This window comes from Condylura cristata, unplaced genomic scaffold (assembly GCF_000260355.1).
Source record: "Condylura cristata isolate star-nosed mole 26May11 unplaced genomic scaffold, ConCri1.0 scaffold00045, whole genome shotgun sequence".
Taxonomy (NCBI): Eukaryota; Metazoa; Chordata; class Mammalia; order Eulipotyphla; family Talpidae; genus Condylura; species Condylura cristata.
The window spans coordinates 1443692-1463962 of NW_004567146.1; the positions used below are offsets into that span (position 1 = coordinate 1443692).

The following is a 20271-nucleotide window of genomic DNA, read 5'->3' on the forward strand; positions in this document are numbered from 1 at the left end:
TTTTAGCCCTTAGCAGAATTGTGAAACAGTGCCTCACCCGCCTCTTCGGATCCCCATTTTCCTTTCTCTTGGGCTCCCGCTCCCCCTACTTGGCTGCCTCCCCAATGCCTAATGGCACTCATCATTTACTCCTCTCATTCGCTGGTTAAGTGATACTGAGCATCTGTTGTGGGCCAGGCCCTGTCCTGTGTCTGGCTCGTGCGCCCTGATGAACAAGACGCACTTCCTGTTCCCAGGAGTTCCGAGTCCAGGGGACTCTCTTGCCAAGATGTTACCTAGGTGGCCTCTGCAGAGGACTTTGCGTGTGACCTCAGGAGTGCCAGAGTTCCTGAATAGAGCAGGAACTTCCAACTCCAGAGGCTACCTCTGCAGGGATTGCTCTGCTGGTGCTGAAGACCTCTCCCAGGTGTTCCTAAAGCACACCCTGGGTTAGCCTGACCATCTATTGACTGGCCTGTGACTCCTATTGCAATCGAGGGCAGACTCCTGGTGAAGTCAGAGAATCTTCTGGAATCTTCGGCCTGGGATCCTGAGCTCGTGGGGTCCATTCTTCTGTCTCTAGGACTGGCCTAAACTTAGGCTTGTTAGTGCAATAAGGCATCTGGCCAGAGGAATTTGTTGCATAACTGTCCTGGTGACAGGTTTCCTGCTGGGATGGTGACCTTCCTTCCTTGTGGCTGGTTCCTCCTATGGGGATGGGGTTCTTCAGAGCTGCGCCTTTTTCTTGCCTAGATGGCAATGTCTCAAGTTTCCTTTGCTGTCTCCTCCCTTCAGGCTGAGCAATGCCTGTCCAGTCCTGCACTGGGGGCTCTGTGGTGGTGGCCTAGGCAGACCCTTGTAGTGGGTGCAGGTAGCCTTCCACAAGCTGTACCTCCTTATGGGACCATGGTAAGTTCCATGACACATCCCAGTGGGGCCTGGGCCCAGACAGGAGGACAGAGGAGTTGCCAGTGAGAGGAGTCTGCACCACCCTCAGGCACTCCCCCTTCCTGGCCAGCACTCTGACTTGGCCCTCGTGACTTTAGGCTTAATAGCCCCGGACTTGAGGACAGGCTCTTGGCCTGGTCTGAGATGGAGACCTCTCAGGGGCAGGCTGACTCTGCTTTCCAGATGGCTGAGAGCTGCTGGAGCCCTTGTCAGCCTTCTTCTCAGCTTAGTCTGGCTGGAAGGAGGAGGCTTGGGTGGACCCAAGCCATTACTGGAGTCCCCAGGTGACTTCAGGGCTTCAGTGACCAGGGGGCCTGCTAGCTGAGCGCCCTCGCTGATTCGGCCCCATCGGCTCCTTGCTGTCCCCCTCTGGGACTCTTCTGAGGCCTTGCAGGCCTCCCTGTCTGTTCCCTTCACTGCCTTCCAGGGTCTCTGCCCCTGTCCCCTGGCCAGGCCCTCATTCCCATCTGCTTCTGCATCTCTGTTCCAGCTCTTGGGAGAAGAGCTGCCTCCCGCCACCCACACGATCCCGCCTGGATCTTTCGTCTAAGACCAAAATGAATTACCACTTTAGAAAGGAAAAAAGGCAAACTAATTTGCCCTAAGTTTTTAACAGTTGATAAAGGCTTGCTCTACTAACATTCCCAGGGGCATTTTCATTTAATTTGGGGAAGACAATGCTTTAATTAAAAGAAATCCCCAATGTGAAATCTCTGGCATGTGTCAGGCTGATGAGGAGGCAATTTTGAGTTCCTGGAGGTGGCAATCCCACTTTTGGGAAGGTGGTACATCCCCCCCCCGCCGCCCCTTGCCCCCTTATGTGTGAGGATGACCTACTATGACCAGATTTCCTCAGAGACCTTTCCTGTTAGTATCTTTAGAAGGATTTTTGTTTAGGCTGCAGGTGGGAGAAAAAGCGAAGAGCTCTGTGACTGCCCTCGGCAGGGCTGACCAGCACATGGCCGTGCTTCTCCGAGCCACAGGGTCAGAGACCCATGGAGCTAGAGGCAGCCTCTAGTCCTACCTGATATTTATAGGGGTGACCCTGGAGCTCCTGGAGGGCAGGGCCTTTCCTGGGGCACCCCTGCAAGAAGCAGGTCTGAATGGCAGCTGGAAGAATCCCCGTGTCTCTGGCTGGTGTGGTCTGAGACACACAGGTGAACCATGGAGGCATTTGGGGAGAGGACTTGGCCCATCCCTGGATTGGTAGAAGCCCTGCTTTGGTCTCGAGTCATTGTTAGGTCAAGTGGTCTCTGGGGTTGAGCATCCATGACCCTAGGAAAGGTGCTTGGGCAGCAGAAGGTTCAGGAGAAACCCAGGAGCCCCAGCAAATCATACCCCGTCCTCTGGGTAATACCTGAGGCAGCCACCTTCCTTGGCTGTGTCCCTGGGTCTGAGGGGAGAGAGTTCATCTCCCCCTTTCTCACCCTTACATCCAAGGTGGTGGGAGTATAAAATCTGGCTAAGGTCACAATTCCCAACTGTCTGCCCCCACTCCTGGATGGGCACCCCAAGTGGCTGGGCATTGGATTGGGACCTAGAGAGCTGATTTGGGTGGTCTCATACGTGAACTTGTGCGACAATGCAGTTTTAACAGGAGTCTGAAAGGAAGTGTTGCTGGAGGGCAGGAGACTGTGGGTGGCACTTGGGGGACACTTCCTGTGTGGTCCTTGTCTGCCAAGTCTCAGCGATAGGCCATGACCACCCGTGTGCATGGACCTCCTGCTTTGGGTGGCCCAGGGGTGTGGTGTGCAAACAGAAGAGCCGGCCTGAGCTTTTAAGTGGGTTTTCCTGGCCCCCAGCTCAAATGGAATTTTAAAGAGTTGACTTAAGCTGCTGTGGGTTAGGTTCCCTGAGCGGCATCGTGGACGACTGTCTTGGTTTCTTTCTGCCCGGCTAGGGACCAACAGCAAGCAGAAAATGACCCCAACCGAACCCAGGCAAACAGAAGCACAGTCTCAGTTCTGCCAAATTCCTTTTAATGAAGTGGTGGGCAGCGGGATATACAGCGTGGCTCAGATACACAGAGAAGCAGGCCTGGATAATGAGATCATGTCCCCGGCATCTTGCGGAGAAGGATGATATGTATTTCTTATGAACACTATTTAAAAATATAAACTGTGTGTAACATTCTGCAGGAGCTGGAGCCTGAGGACCCACTGGGGGGCTGTCACCCCCGGGGGTCCCAGAGGAGTTCTCTGGGGGGGGGAGTTTAGGGAGGTTCTCCCCAGCCAGGAGAGGCAGCCGCCGCCCCTGCCTTTGCAGGGAATGTCGGGCAGTGAGAAGCAGCAATGAGGGAAGTCGGGATGGCAGCAGAGCTGGGCAGCAACTTGGCATCTTGATCACAAATACCCTGCAGGCTCCAATTGGAGATGATGCCAGTGGGCCAGAGGGGCGTAGGGAGTCTTCTCCTCTGGGGGCTGTTAGAGCGCACCTCTGCTTGAGGACTGAGTAGAGGCGTGTGGGACGAGGGGCCAGGAGCACGGGGCTCTCAGTCTTGGCGACCTGGGAGAAGGAAAAGGAGAAGTCAGACCAGATCCTGGGGAGACCCTGGACAGTCAGGGACGTGATGGGGTTGCCTGCATCTGCAGAGTAGTCTGGATGGTGGTGGAATGGGGTGCACATGTGCACAGTAGGCGGGGGGTGCTGGGGTGAGGGTATGGAGGTGGGGCCGGGAATTGGCTAGAGCCCCAAGAGTGTACTGCTCCCCACATGCGGAAGGAGCGGGGCTTCAGGTTTTGCAGTGAAGCGGGTGCAGCTGCAGGTATGCATGTGAATGGACCCCCATCCTGGGTTTCTCTTATTCCCGTGCTCCTGAGCTGGGGTGGGCTTCATGTTATTTGGTGCCTTCATTTATTCCAAAACGAGGATACTTTATACTTCCATGTGAGTTGTGGCACAACTGGGTGACTGAAAGTTCCAGGCCACTGTCAGTAACAAGAGGGACTCTAATGGGAAAATATGGAGGAGTTTGGCAGCCTGGATTTGGGACCTAAGAGCGAGACCCTGGGGGAGATGGGCCTTCAGATCTTGGGGCCCCAGCCCAAAACCCTCGCCTTACCCCCCCACAGCCGAGCAAGCCGCTCACCTCAGCTGGACCACAGCCTCAGAGTCATGAGCAGGTTGAACCCAGTCACCTTCAGGAAGAAGACCCGGAACACGATCACTAACACGTTCTGGGTGTTTAGGTACATATCTGCAAAACAAGGGACCACAGCGGTTACAGCTTGCACGCCTGCAGTCTGCACAGCCCCTAGGACACACCTAGTGCTTTCCCCAAAGCAGGGCTCTTTAGCTCCTCACCTGCCTTTCCCTCTGAGCTTCTGTGCACTTTCCCTCATGACATATTTGTCCATCCCTCAGGCTAATAGTATTTCATTTTAAAAGGGACATATTATGGGCCCTCCCTGGTGGCGCAGCTTGTTAAAGCACAGCACTGAGAAGCTAAAGCCACTTCCGCAGTTCGATCCCCGCCTGCCCCGGAGGTGACCACATGGTGTGGCAGACCTCTCCTGACCCACCCACTGCTCCCCTCAGCAGTGTACTTCATTGATCTGCCTGTTCTGCTCCCTACTCTGTCTCTGGTGGATCCTCTCACCCTCCACATCTCTGGCCTATACCCCAGCTCTGTATGAATAAATAAAATTTTTTTTAAAAGGGACATATCAACTACACTTAGTCCTTATTTTAGTTCTAAGCCCCTAGGGGGATGGAGAGGGTATGTGCTCAGAACTTATCACACGTCTTTGTGTCTGGGCCCCTTCACAAGAATCCAGTGGAAGAACCACAAGAAGGATGATTCAATAAAAATGACTCAAATGGAGATGAATATGGACCCAAGAGAGGTGGTGGGGTGTGTGTTGGTGGGGGGCCCTTGAGAGACAGAATCACTGCTTACAGAAAAGCAGATTCTGCTGCTTTTCTAGAAAGAAAACAAAACTCCCTGGTTATTGAGTGGACAGGGGTATCTTCAGGGTGACCTGGGTAGTTTAGGGCCATGGATAAGCCAGTCAAAGTCTCACGACAGGCCGCCCAGAAATGTCTTAGCCTTTCCTGACGGTGAGGCCTGGGAGTGAGTCATTGGTGTAAAACTAGAGATTCATCTCCAGAATGAAAGTACGCACATTCAGTTTCCTCAGAACGGAAAAAGAAAGTCAGACATTGAGAGGACTTTGGGGATTCAAGAATGATGATAGGGACCTCTGAGCAGGGCTTGCACTGCTGTTTCTGTGGCTCATAACTTCGTTCCTAGCTCCACAGATCCCTTCCCACCTCCCCTCTCAGTCAGGGTTACTGTGGGTCTGTCCCCTCCTCACCCCTGTCTGAAGCCAGACGGACCCCTCTCTTACCTGTTTCAAAGCCTTGCTCTATTAATGTGGCATTACAGGAAATTCCTGAAAGGAGAAACAGAGACATTTCTTAGACCCAGGGTGTGCTGACTCTGGGCTCCAGGCTGGCTAGGAATTGGGTGTGAGAGCTACAGCCTATACTCAGGCTGCATGTCCACAGCAAGCGCTTCTTTGTGGAGAGAACTGGAGGGCACTCGCTGCAGGTGGGCGACTGTGGGGAAAGCCACTGGCCCGACTGAACCCACACACAGGCTTGCAGCCACCACTTCGTCCCCATGACAAACACGGGCTGTGAGGCATTCAGCACCCAGGGCACAAAGCCAGAAGGATCCGTCAGACACAGACACTACCCCTGGGTAGGTTCCCACCGGGGTTCTATCGGGACAGTGAGGCATGCATGTTTGCGGGATGCTTTCATGGGTCCACAGAAATGTGGGGATCCCTGCACCCCACATTGTTCCTGTTTTCTCCATCCCAGTAAGTGGTGCTATCATTGACTCAGCTGCTCAGGCATCAAATGCTGATGCCTTCCTTGAGTCCTTTATTTCCTTCTTGTCCCTGCCTGGTTCTACCCCCAATGCTGTGGCCACTCAGCTCCTCTGCTGCCACCCGGCCAGGCAGCCCACCCTCACCTCCCTGCGGGTGGTCTCCCTCTGGGTGCCACTCTTGGCTTCTCCAATCCATTCTCCACTCCGCAGCCAGAGCACTCTTTTAAAAAAGCAGATTAGATATCGTGCCTCTGCTTAGAACCCCTCGGTGGCTTCTCACTGTGCATAGGAGAGTGTCTGTCCTTTGCTGACAGAAGAAGCCCCAGGATCTGGCCTTCACCCACCCCACTTTTATCTCAGGGGTCTGGGCCACTTTCCAACTGTGCTCCTGTCTCAGCCCTCTGGCTCCTCACTTTCCCTGGCGTGTGGCTGGCAACTTCTTGTTCTTGGAGTCTCCACAGCCTTTCCCTAAAGAGTTTGTCCCTGACTTCTATCCCTAAAATGGCTACTTCTTTAACTCCAAGTGACATATTACAAGATGCATCTTGAGTTCCCTTGGCTTGTGGGTGGTCTCCGGACTAGACTGGAGCTTCCTCAGGGCAGACCCCTCATCTGACGAGGTTGCTCCTGAGGTCCAGTGACCGGCATGCTGTACATGCACAATCAACGTTTGTTGAATGAATGAGTGATTGACTGAGTGAGGTTGAGAAAAAGGCCTTTTGTGTAGGAATAGGAGGGAAGGATAATGGAGAAGGTTTTAGAACAGGGCCTGGAAGGGGCACACAGCCCGAGCAGAGACAGGGAAGCGGGAACTTAGAATGGACGAAGCTGAGGCCAGGCCAGTGTCCCCTCCTGCCTCTTTCTCCCACTGCTTTTTTGTCCAGGACAGGACAAACACACAAAGCAGAGCAGGATATCCTGGCCTGCCGGGATGCGGCTCACTGGGGCTCAGCAAAAAGAAGGTGGAGAACTCTGCTGGCAATTGAGAGGCTGAGAGCACCAATATGACTGGCTCTTTGATACCACTCACTTGAGCCTGGCAGAGCAGAGCCCTGAGCCAGGACACTGAGCTCACGGGGACATGAGGCCGCACTCACCTTCGCTGGAGCGGAACTGGTAGTTCTCGAAGACAGCGGAACAATTCGGACTACTTTCATTCTTCCAGGCCAGGACCCCGTTGCTCTTGGAAGCTGTACTCTCCATGTCCAGTGCTGTTGTGTTTGTGATGGAGTAGTCATTGGAGGATGCCGACACATTTTGGTCAGACTGAAAGTCGGTGGCTAGGCAGAGGGTGTTGTTGGAGTTGCCTTTCAGCTCGTACACAGCGGGGTCAGGGTTCTTTATATCTGTGGGTCAAGAGGACAAGGGTTAGGAGGTGCTCTTGTTTTTGGCTTTGTCCCAACCCGAGCCTGAGTCCAGATGCCAGCGACGAGCCAGAGCAGGCCTGTGGGGCTGACACAGGAAAGTGTGTTTTAGAAACCAGCTGCTCACAGTGGGCCAGGGCTCGGGCAGAGGCCGCGGGTGCTGGCCAAGAGCTCAGCTCTCGGTGAATGCTCTCTGCAGGGCCCCATCCTTCATTTGAGGAAACCAGACATGCAGGGTTCCTTACGGATATTGCTCATTCTTCTACCTAATAGGAATTCTCCAAGACCTCAGCAGGCCAGGCAAACAGCAACATAACTCTGGCAGGACAAAGCAAGCGTAGAGCAAAAAACTCAGCCGAGCAAACCATCTATCTTGGAACCTGGGGGTGGCCTCCCCCACTCAGGCTGGGCTTTGACAAGGATGAGGAAGTTATGATAGGCTGCCATTAAGTCAGAAGATTGGTGTGTGCGCCTGTCTCAATTCTTTTGTTGATAAAGTCCCAGACTATTGATCAGAACACCTGTGACAGAGTCCAGGGCCACCATTTACCAGATGTGAAGGATTGAACAAGTTACACCAGCTCCTTAAGCCTCTGGAATGTCATCTGTAAAATGGAGATATTGCCTACTTCACCTTCCTAACCAGGCTATTCTGAGAAATAAATGAGAGTTTTTCCATATAAAATTACATTTAATAAACCGTAAACTGCCAAACAAATGAGAGGAATTGCTGCAGCAGATTCTACCAGGAAATTGCCATGAGAATGTGCTACTGAGTACTATTCAGCTTCCACTCCTCACCCCCAGGAAGCAGGGGGTGCTGGAGGCTTTTCCTTAGTGCTGGGAATCATTCTTCAGTATTTCCGTGGGATTTTGTGTTTTTAATGCTCTCTCATTGTTTATTCTTTCAGACCTCCTGCTTTTAGGGGAGGAAGCAGAGGTTTGCCAGGAGGATTAACATGTTGGGGCCACCCAGAGAGTTTACAGCAGGGTTGGGACTAGAACTTCCTGCCCTTATGGTTCTCTGCCCTCACAGCTCCTCACCATGCACACAAGGCTTCTCAGACCAGCAAAGCACCCCACTTGCTGAGTCAGCCGCCTGGCCTGGACCGAAACCAGGACAGTCAGCCCCTGGCATGGCCCTGAATGCCGAGGGAGGGCAGTGCCCCTGGATAAGCAGCGCCGGAGGGGTCAGGGTACACGGCCACCCACACCCCGCCAGGGACTGGCTAGTCATATGTGAGAGTCATGGTGGGCTTGGGGAGGCGGGCATGGAGGGAGTGAAGGCCCTGAGTGTGGCCTCAAGGAGCGGGCAGAGGATCAGATACCACCAGGGGCAGCTGGCCTTAGAGTGGAAGGGGGGGCTGCTGAGGGGCCGAGACACCCAACTTTGAGTCCAGGGGAAACAGGCAAGCCCCATAGCCCACGATGTCAGACGAGAGGAGGTATAGACCATGCTGTCCAATCTGATAGTTTAGCCACACGTGGCTATTAGAACTAACCCGAAGTGAAATAAAATTAGAAATGCAATTAAAGATTAAAATTTCGTTTCACGAACACAATAGCCACAGGCATCTGGTGGCTACTGTGTAGGTCAGTGAAAATGACACATTTCCATCGTCACAGAAAGTTCTGTTGGGCAGCAGCGGCTGGAGAGAGCAAGGCCACGGGACGTGAGACTGTGACGAGGGCAACAGGGCTGAGGATGAGTCTTAAAAACCATCTCTGAGGGCCCTCCCTGGTGGCGCAGTGGGTTAAAGCACTGAACTAAGAAGCTTGAGCCACTTCCGCATGAGTTCGATCCCCGCCTGCCCCGGAGGTGATCCACATGGCGCGGCAGACCTCTCCTGACCCACCCACTGCTCCCCTCAGCAGTGTACTTCGTCGATCTGCCTGCTCTGCTCCCCACTCTCTCCCTGGTGAATCCTCTCACTCTCCGCATCTCTGGCCTGTACCCCAGTTCTGTATGAACAAATAAGTCTTTAAAAAAAAACCATCTTTGAGTCTGTGAACGGGATCACCAGGGCCAGGTCACTTACTAAACACGGCGATAGCAGAACTGAAACAGCAGTGGATGAAGTCAAAAGAGCAGAGGTGGTTTTCAGCCAGCCTCCTTCAAGTCTTGTTTCCCCAATGGACACGCTTTGGAGGCCCTTACCTGCACTCCTGTCTACTTTTCCCCACCTCCATTTCCAACTTTGTTCTACCGTCTGCCCCCACCGAATCTCTTCTTGAGCCCCTCCAATGTACTGGCTTATAACACACAGCTGATGGGTCACTTGTTCAAAATAACCTGGCGCTCTCAGGCGCCTGTAGCTCAATGCCCAAATTTCCTGGCCAGACGTTGCAGGGGCAGTGACGGACTGGATGGCTGGCTGCCTCTCTCCAGTCTCTCGCATGTCCTTTGTGTTGGCTTTCTGCAGTGTGAGCTCTGAGACAGCAAAGGCCAGTCTCTGGTATACTGCTCTACCCCTAACACCACATAGTAGGCCCTCAGCAAACAATTGTTGAAGAAAAAAATGGGTTTGTGCCACCAGATTTGTATGATTTCTGCCTCCAAACCTGGATACTGATCCCTACCTTGACTTTTTTTAAAGCTTCTCTTTCACTTTTACCTCCACTCTACCTTTAGTACAGCCATATCTTTTTGTCTGAAACAAGAAATGAGTCACTTTTAATTTGGAGTTTTTAAGGGTACAGCTGCCAGAGCCCTGGGGGGAAATATCCCGTTCCATCCTGGCAAGATAAACGCATCTTTCCAGAGACAGTAGACTTAGTAAGGCAGGATCAATTTTTCAGTGGAGAAGTTTCGCTATTCTAGATCCTAACCTTTCATTTTAATTCAAAACTAACTGCAGAAGCACATGTCCAAATGCTCTAGTGCTTTCCATCCCCAGCGGCACCGCGGTGATGGAAACCTCCCTTCCCAGGAAATCTGCTTTGTACTCGGCACTAGGAACCTGGGCATGTGAGTTCTCAACACTGCCTCTGGGGCCCACCGAGACGCTGCTTAGTGTCAGGAACAGTCTGGGCCGACTTACCAGGACTGATGGAAAGTCTGGTTCCTTTGCCAAATTGCATCTGGGAGGCAACAGCTTTCTACCACTCCCAATGTCTCCATTACAGAAACCCTTAGGGTTTTCCTCCTCTAAGGGTGGGGTAAACCCTCTTGGAGCACACTGGGGAACAGAGTGGGGGGGCTCCAGGCCGTGAGCCACCCCTGAAGAGAGCTTACCTTCACATCTGGCTTGTATTTCTAAGCTATATTCCCCATTCTCAGTGACTGACTCTGGCCCTAACTGTCTTTTCTTGAGGGCCCTGGGATTCCTTTTCATTCTCACCTAAGAAAATACCTTCTTGCTTTTCTCTCCATCCGACTTTACTATCAGCTGAGTTTGCAGAGGTCAACTGATGTGCATTGTCCAGCCTCATGATTGAGTTTTTCTTGTTCCCAATGCTTGTAGTCCCTTTTCTTTGCTCCTATAATCTTCTTGGTCCTTGAGGCACAACAGATCCTTTCTACTGATTGAACCTTTTCTACCAACGAGGCCAACTCTCCAGTCTCTGAATCTCTATTCCTCGGATGCCCATGGCCATCATGATACTAAAATAGTATTCAGGTTGCCAAATTTACGATAGTTTTGCCCCTTTGGCCGGTTTTTATACTATGTGGGGACAGGTCAGGCATCTATCTATCTTACACTTCTTCCTACCCAATCTAACATTTTATAGAGTGATAGCTACCTAGAAGGCACTTAAAAGCCCCCATTGAATGATTAAAGTCAAATTTTAATGTGTTCGACCTAGAGAAACACAGATTTCCAAGATGGATAGTGACGCTTTTTCTGTTCACAGAGGCCTCTCCAAGACAGAACACCCACAGTCAGCCTGATTAGAGTAATAACTTATAAGCCCAGGGAAAGAATTTGTGACACGGTCCAGGGGTTGCAAATGGTGCCACATGGGAAGACTCACCAGATATTACGGACACTTGGGTTCCTCTCCCAAATGTGAGTCTGCCAGTCATTCCTCCTGTGTTCACACTGCAGGTGACACCATTACAGAAACTCACTGGACCCAGCACCCCCCCCACCCCCCAACAGGACAACACTGTCTGCTACAGGGGACAGGAGACCTACACGCTTCAGGGTCAGACCTCATATCCTCTTGTCTTGAGATCTGGCCCGTGTGCTCGGTCCCCTTCCTCCTGCCCGATCTTGCTGTGGGAGGCTGGGATTCAGTAAATCAAGTATCCGGTAAGCAACCCCCACTCAGGGCAGCATTGGCTGGGATTCTCTTGTGGAAGGTCCAGGACTGCTTGTCACCACCTGCCTCATGACTCTCAAAGTCCCAGCCTGAGCATGTTTCTGGAGCTCTGAAAGCTGGATGGGAGGATTTTTTGGGGTGGCTGGAAAGAGCCATTTGTGATCCGACCGAAGAAAATGCCTAGGCTCAACTCGGCATCTTGGACAAGAAATAATTAGGTGCCAATGTCCACCCTTCCCCTGCTCCACTTACTTGACTGGACATTCAGTCTGGTTCCTGCTCCAAAGATTAACTTATTGGTACCGGTGAATCCCACTGCAGGTGAGGTCTTTGCAAGAACCTTACAGAGCCTAATCTTCTGGACCCCACCCTACCAGGCTCTGAGAGCACCATGATAACATGCTCCCTGGGTCTTCGTTTCTTAGATGGTTTATTTCCCAGGGAACTTGTTCTCCTTTTTCTGTATGATACGGTAAATCTTAGTACAGTAAAGACTTGATAATAATATAAATATTTTAGAAGAGCTACCACTTATTGATTCTATGCTATATGCTGGGTATTGTCTTACATTGTGGTGTGGTTATTATCATTTTGCTGTTGAGCAAGTGGAGACTTTACTCTTCAGTGTAGCTGGTGAAGGCAGCGCCAGAGGCCCCCCTGGATCAGTCAGCCTCTCCCACTGTGCTATTTGCCCTGTACCTTGCTGCCTGCATCACTGCGGGTGGTACGGCTGCCACTCACATGCTCTAGGGCATCCGTACCCTGGAAGGAGATTCCAGAAGGGAAGAGTCCTCAAACAGGTATCCCCACACCAGGCTCATTAGTCAAGCCGGGAAATTTAGTTACCTGCTGCAATAAAAGAGAATTTGTGTTTGCCATCAACTCCTCACTTTCCCCTCAGGGCAGTTTGCTAATTTCCTGAATGCTCAGATTATCTGGTGCTGATATTGGCTTTGCTTGAAAGCACTGGGTATCTGGAATTCTTTTTATGTTTCTGCAAATTATGTGCTCAGGTTTTTATTTACTCAATGGACACTTGGTAATCTGTCTCTAATATGAGAAATGGGAGCAGTTTAAGTTACCAAGAAGCTTGTAGACATGGAAAACACTGTTCCATGTATGCCTGAGTTTGCCCTAATTCCCGGCCTGTTTTCTGACAGACAAGTCATCCATTTCTTTCTCTCTGGTCATTTGCGTGGTCATACTCACATGGGCGTACAGCCAGCCTGGTCCCCGCTCCAAAGGTCAGCTTACTGTAGCCGCCAGACAAGCCACTGCAGGAGGCTGCTTTACAAGAACCCCAACCTGGGCATGGCAAGCCAGGGGGCAACAGCATCTCCTGGTCCTGGCCTGGCGAGCTCCTCAACATCATCCTTTCTCTGACCAGAGGGGGAGAGTCTGGTCCACTGGGCCTACCTCCTCAGTTTTCTGTGTAGCCTCCCTACAGAACTTTCCCTCACAGCTGGCCATCAGGGGGCCAGCCCCATAGCTGAACGTGAAGGAGGGTAATTGGAAGAGTCCAGAGAAGGAAGCCAAGGGCTAAGTGGGAATGAATCTTGAGGAGACATTTGTAGCACTGGCTATTGATGATAGCAAAGCTAAGATGAGGCTTAATCCCAGAAAGGGGGGATTAGGAAGTGTGCTCCACTAGAGAGCTTCCAAGGGCAGAGCCAGAGAGATGAAACTAGGAGTATTCACAGAAAATGCAAGAGGAGTGCTGCTTTATTACGAAGACTGTGAGAACAGGGAGTGAGTTCCATGTGGGGCCTGAGAATCTTTTTCTTTGGAGGTTTCTAAGAACAGGGCTGGCATCCACACATGGAGAAAATCTCTAAAGTTTGACAGGGTTTTAGACAAGTACTTTTGAGTCAGAATTTCCCAGAACTCTAGGACATTTCTCTGCCAAAAAGATTTTAAGCTCAGATAAGTTTGAAAAATGCTGAATATTCTATATTAGTCTTGAAGACTGACAATGCATATCAGCACAGAAAGGGCTCTGAGAAGTCCTGCTGTGAAATCTAGTGGTTCTCAAACTTATTTCATTTAAAAACGCTTTTTTTCTTAAAAGGCACACTAACATTCATGGAATGCACGTAGTTTAGGATTAGATGGTCCTTGGAAGTGCTGTCTTTATTGCCAAGAATTTAAAATTCTACGTCTAGCTTTATCTAATTTTATCCGTAAGTTTTCTGTGTTGTGAATCTTGTTTGTTTGCCCGCCTACTTTTCGTCAAGCTGATGATTTCTTTCTAGTCATCACAAAACACTTCATTCTACTGGGGCAAGTGCTGAACCATGGAGCCACCCCTGGAGCTACTTTTCCTCCTCCACCAGGAAAGGTTGGAGGACAGATAAGGATGCAATCGGCCTGCTGGACTACATTGCCGACACTGCCAGGTTTACTATGAGGAGCAATGTCTCCATTAAAGCCTTTCCCAAATGTGAATTTATTGGTCTTCCTTCCTACGTACCTTGGAGCTGTGTATTTCAAAGCACATTCATGTCCTAATGGAGAAAAGTTTCCCTAGAACAAATGGAGAAATGTTTTCCGGGCGGCCTCTCAAATGGAGATGGAGACTTGTACATTCATCATCAGCTTCCCGTTATGCTGCTGAAAACCATTTGTGCAGCTTCCCTTTCGCAGATATTATAATCCTTAGGCCTCTGAACTCGGGTTCTTGAGAAATAACATGCATTTCAGGCTCCCCGAGCCACTCCATGGCAGGGCAGAAGCTTTGGTGAAGCCCTCAAATGAACAGATAAATAAGGAGCAAGCTTTCCCTGGAGAGGTGTCCTCTCCATGAGGTTTGGCCACTCCTGTAATCTCCCTGTTTGGAAGTCTAAAATGCTCTCTCTTGGAGAACACTTGCTCATGTGTACACAAGTGTGTTATAAGCAGTCATTGCTCCTCCACTCAAGACTTCCCTGATTCTCCTGCCAGAAGACATTATTTCAGCATCATTTCTCTGCTGACCCCACGGTCCAGACTTGTGCCAGGCTGTGGGGATCAAGGACCAAGGTAAGAAGATCGTGGCCTCAGGGAGCTTATGGCTCAGTGCAGGGTGCACAGAAAGCCCAGGCGACTTTGACAGGTCAGGGACGTCTTCCTGCTCCCACTGCAAGCTGTGTATACCCTCACTAACTAATAATTTTAGTTTTTAATGCCATCTTCTTCTCTACCATCTTGTCATTAGGATTGTTTCATTTCTTTTTTAACTTCTGTATGCTTCCATTTTTGTACACATTTCAGGGTTTTGACTACATTATTAATAGCTCCCATGCCCTTTTTGAGAAAGATGCTTTGTCTTAAAGAATTTAGAAACAAAACAAGAGTTCTCTGTGATGATGAGAACCCAGTTCCCATTGGCAATGACTACCATCAGAAAGAATACCAGTATCAAGCCAGTGGCTGGGAATTTGGATTTCAAAGTATTCGAGCCTCATGAAGAACCATGAACAATCAGTTCAGCAAGAAAAGACTCCTCATCTAAGAAAGCAGAGCAGGAGATTTCTGTGTCTGTGGACAGAGTCCAAGGGCAGGCACTTACTTGGATACACTTGGAGTCTTGTTCCACTCCCAAAGGTGAGGGTCCTGCTCCCTGTGTTCACACTCTGCTACGATGCACTACAAATACCCCCTCAAGGTGGCTAGCTGTCTTGCACTGACATCCTGTCCTCCTGGCAACAAAACTTAAAAATAGCCTGTTCCTTGAATTTTATGATCATTTTCTCTCTCCATGTCACTTTATGCCAATAAACTATCCCCGAGGTCTCTGCTTCTCTCCTAATCATGCAACCAATTCAATGACTTCACTGATCTTATAGAAACAACAAGCCTCAGACCAGGGCCTCCATGGTCACAGGGCAGGAAGGCTCAGGGTGGGCAAAGCAAGTCCCGACGAGCTGGCCCGTAAGGTCTGGGGTTTCCTTCTCAGAGAGTGGAGGTGGTGGCAGCTGGTTACTAAGGCCCCAGCCAAGAGTCAAATAGATTAAACTCTAGCTCTGTTATTCCTAGCTGTTTGATCTGCAGCAAGTTACTTGCCACAAGCCTGTTTCCTCATCTGTAAACTTCATGATGCCAGCTGCCTAACATTAGATGGATTCGAGCACTGGACGGGAACTCATAAGAAGACAGAGTTGGTTGCATCACGCCAGGCATTCAGTAAATAGTAGCAGTAATATGATGATTCCTAGGGATGAGTTACACTAAGGCAAGGGAAGAGACTTCGTATAGGGAAGAGGAGGACTGTCCCTGAACCCCCATTCCAGCATCTTGGGGAGTCTCAGCACCTCTGCCTGGATGTTTTTGTGAAGGGCAGATACCTCATGAACCCAAGGGGCATCTTAGTGGAGGACTGAGGGTCAGGTTAGATCCCATGGCTGCCAAGAGGAAAATCCTGCTTTAGACACATAACCAAGGGTGAAGTCTTTCCCGAAAACTTGGGGAGTTTTTTCCCTCTGAAAGTGCTGTGTAAAAGCCTTGTCCAGCTGGACCTCCATCACTTCATTAGACTTGACACACTGATAAGTGACTCCCAGACTACAAAGGACTCCCTCAACAACAGAGCAGACCATGTTACAGATTCTCTTGTTATTATAACATCTTCCCGAAATATTCCTGTCTACAAACCCTCCCTTGATCATTTCTATAAAACTCACGTGGATATACAACAAGGCTGGTCCCCCTTCCAAATGTAAGTCTGTAGTCTCTTGAGACCCACACAGAGGACCGCCTTTGATGAAACTTCCCTGGCGACTACCCAGAGGTGGGGGTAACAATCCAGGAAGCACAACCTGCTGCTCCCAGAGTAACAGGAGATCTCCCACAGCCAGCCTGAGCCCCCGAGTCTGGGTGCCAGTGGGAATGGGAGTCAGGGGCTGGGGCCTGGCGAGCTCCTCACTCCCTTCTCCCAAGGGGACACACACGTGCTGCTGTCAGCAGAGACATGGACAGCAGCACCCCAGTACCACACCACCTCTGCCACTGCTGTCCTCTCGTCAACACGACGGGTCTGACTCCGTGAATCTTTCATCAGATACAGGGGCTTCTGAAAGCTCACTGAGGATGGGGGACGGGGGATGGGGGGGAGGGGAACTTATAAAGGAAACTTTATGCTTGTTTCAAAACAGCCATATCCTTGACAATACCCTTCTGTCTTTCCCTTTCCTTAGCTCTTTGAAGCTTCCGGTTCAGGCCTCCCCCTCTGTGGGCCACGGCTTTGGAGCTGTAGCTCCCTGTCCCGGGCCAGGCTCCAGGCAGGCACCAGGCTTTCGGTGCTTGCTGTGTTTATCCTTCCCTCGATACCACCAGGACATGGCCTGGCTCTTGGATTCCTTTGCTTCCCACAACCTGAATTCAGGCAGGGCCCTGCTTTATGGAACCTCAGCACAGAGAATGGGAACTGTCACAACAATTCCTATAACATTTTTGAAAGAGGGAGGAAACAGACTATGCTCTCTACTTCAGCCATGCAAAAGCTGAAGTGAACAGAAGCCATGGACAGGGCAAGGTCGGTTGTGAGGCAGGCAAAAGTGGAACTCAGCTCCTGGGGGGTAATTTAATTGCTGCCAGCCCTAAGAAGCCTCAGGCTGGCCTTTGGGACCAAGGCAGCAAAGCATTAAGGGGTGGGCCAAGCTGGGGTGGCAATGAGGGGTGGAACCCTGATGCTGTCCTGCTCTGCCTGCCAGCCTGGCCTTGGACAGAAGCTTCCACCCTGGGCTTCTCGCTCCCTTTATCACCAGAACAAATGTCCCCAGGTCCCTTCTTGCCTGCACTTCTCTTGGCCCTTTGTTCAACTTGAAATCCAGCCTCAGGGACGGGAGAGCAGGGAAGGCTTTCCCAGAGGACGGGTGTGGTTATGAGTGGAGATACTGAGAGAGGGCAGGGTGGGAGAAACAAGGCGGACAGCAAGCTTCTGAGAGCCTTAGGGTGGCACTGAAGAAGACACAGCTTCCCTGCCTCCCATGGAATAACTGGTCCGGCACAGGGTGGAGGCTGGGGTGGGAGGCAGGTAAGGCGGCGGTGGGGAGAGGGGCCATCTGTACCGGAGGACCCTGGTACACTTACTTGGTGTGACCACCACTTGGGTGCCCTTCCCAAAGTGGAGGTTGTTCCCGAAGTCACACACTGCTTAAGTGCATTGCAAAAAGGCCCTGCTTTGGCCATCCTCTTGGGGAGGACACACCCTTCACAGTAGCTGCGAATGCTGGGAGCCTAGAAAGGCTGGTCCTCAGGTCTCCGTGGGGTGGGTGCCTTGAGGCGCCTCCCCGGGAGGGAGCGGGGCCCCAGCCCCAGTCCTAGCCCCAGCAAGGCCCGTCCGCCTCCGAGTCCCTCGTCCCTCTTCACTGCCATCAACAGATGCAGCTGCTGGCCACTGCTCCTCTGGGAGAGACAGAGCCTTTACAAAACTAGGCAAAACGCTGCTACTCCAGAAGCCGTAGGGTGTGAGTATCTCTAAAGATACTGGGCAGCAGGCGGCCATTTTCCCACCTCAGCTGTTAAGCCTGAGAAGAAGGCACCATTTTCCCAGGCACATAAACAAAACTGTACTTTTCACTTTGCCAGAAAAAGCAAGAGCAAGAGCATCTGCACGGGGCACAAGCTACGAACATGCCTGGGCGTGACTCAGAGTGCCCCTGCCCCCCCGCGGCTGAGCCAGGCCCTGTGACTCACTCCTGACTCATCCCTGTCCTCACCGCACACAGGAGGTTTATTGCCAAGGGGGCTTTTGTCCTCAAGAAAGTCACACATCTCAGCAGATAACAAGCTGACATCCTTTACCAGAAACACATGGGCAGAAAAGTGCTTGCTCTGTGCCAGGGAATGTCCACTGTCGCCGCTGCACTGTGTCCAGCCTGCGGACCTCTCTGCCGGACCCCAGGGCCTGGGCGCGTCCAGAGGCCCCAGCTGGGCACACACATAAAGTGGTGTGAGACTTTAATTCATGTGTGCCTTGTTTCTCTGATAAAACTGGTGTTCTTGAGCATAAGGGCCCTGCTTCAGGCTTCTTTTCTTTGTTTCTTTCTTTTAAAAACAACCAACCACGGTCCCTGGCAAGTTGAGTCTCACTAATCATTTACTGAGTGGAGCTGACTCTATGCATAATTATTGGGAAAGGTTGAATGCTAGGTATACTTTGGGTAAATGTAAGCTGCAAAATCTAAGTACTTAGGCAGGGAAAAGCCAGGGAAGCTTTTCTAAGAGAGGTAATAAGGAGGCAGAATAAAAATGGAAACTTTGTGAGGTTCGTATTGATCCTCGGCACAGAGGTGGCAGCTGAAAGAACAAGGAAGGAAATGGAAACATTTCTCTCTGATATTTTATACTAATTCTCCTCAAAAGGTAGAAAGAAGAACTCGGCAGAACATCCATACTCCAACTTAGCAGCAGTGTTATGACCAATAATAACAGTGTCGTAATAATAATCATGGCGATGACAACCACGACAAGGACATTCTGCTATAGACCAGGTGAAAGGCGACACACAGAAATTTAAACCCTATGTTAGAGGTAGAGTCACTCATTTCTGGAGTGCTGACTTACTTGGATTGACCCAGAGTTGGGTGCCTGTTCCAAACACCAGTTTCTGGTAGCCTGTGTCACACTCTGATACAACTCTATGCAAAATGGTGCCCTGAGGTTGGGTCCTGGCTTTCCACACCTGGCACACCCTAGCTAGTTCCTAAGCATGTTCTCTTGTGTGTGCACCAAAGAAGGAGGAGGCATATAATTTTACTATTTAACTTTCATTTACCCAGGATAACAAGAGATAGGAGGTACCTATTATCAGGCCCTGTTTTGTATACTGTGGATTATAAACAAAATGTCATGAATATTCAGGTTGAAAACAAATCATCCATATAATTACAGCATTTCAATTCTAGGCAGGACCAGCTAGCTTTAGCCCTCCACACTTATAGTAAGTATGCAGGGCATGTTTTTTGCATGAATGATGCTCATGGAGATTGTCTAATGCAACATTATCATCACTAACTTATCTTATTTAAGTAGCAGGCAAAATCTTGCAAATCACATAAATACAAACAGATGCCCCTCAACTGTAACACAAATCAGGTTGTGACTTACTTGCTTTCACAAATAGTCTTGTTCCTGTCCCAAAGATGAGTTTGGTGAACCCAGTATTTCCCACAGTGATTTGTGCTGTGACAAAATAGGCCATTTCCTGCTATTTTGTACCACAGCTGAAGTAGGCCCAGGTTGCTGATGGGAAGATGTTTATACCAAAGAGCACTTTTTTAGACTTCCCTATAAAAACCCACTTGAGTTTCTTATTATTCATGAACATTGCTCATTTCTCCTATCTACTGAAAGACTGGAAGACTAGTTCACCAAAGAGTAGTGGCAGAATATGGCCCAGGGACCAGTATCTCCAGGGTTTAGTTCCAGCATTAATACTCACTGACTTTATAACCCTGGACAATTCAACCAAATCTCCCCGGGTCCTTATTAGAACAACAAAGAAGTCTGAATTAGATGATTTCTAAGTGGCCTTGTAGAGCCAAAGCTCTATGATCTGGTAACATCCAACATGCCCTCCATGTTACATTTTTTTCTATAACTCACAAAAGAGCTAGACACTTGCAGATCAGTCACTGGTGCTGCCTGCCTGGGGAGAAGCCAGCGAGGGATGGGAACTGCTGTTGTCAGCAACTCTCTCCTCTCTTCACTGGGATAAATGCTCCCAAGAGCTCCATGTACGACTTGTTTCCTCATTAAAAAGGAAAGAGAATCCCTCAGATTTGGAGTATCTATGTCAAGATTTCCCAAAGTTCCACCTCTAAGTCATGGCAATATCTAAGATAGTCAAGGTAAATTCCAGGTGTCTCCTTACTCACAGTGATTGGTATGGTCTCTCCC

General features: G+C 50.4%; 1 gene segment (V, D, J or C); it reads right to left on the reverse strand.

The window, feature by feature from the left end:
* Positions 1-2904: 2904 nt before the first annotated feature.
* Positions 2905-20271, reverse strand: part of LOC101622920 — a 400030-nt gene continuing 382663 nt past the window's right edge. Inside the window, 4 exon segments of the C gene segment in view lie at positions 2905-3432; positions 4016-4123; positions 5277-5321; positions 6862-7110. Of these exon segments, the coding sequence occupies positions 4017-4123; positions 5277-5321; positions 6862-7110 (401 nt within the window).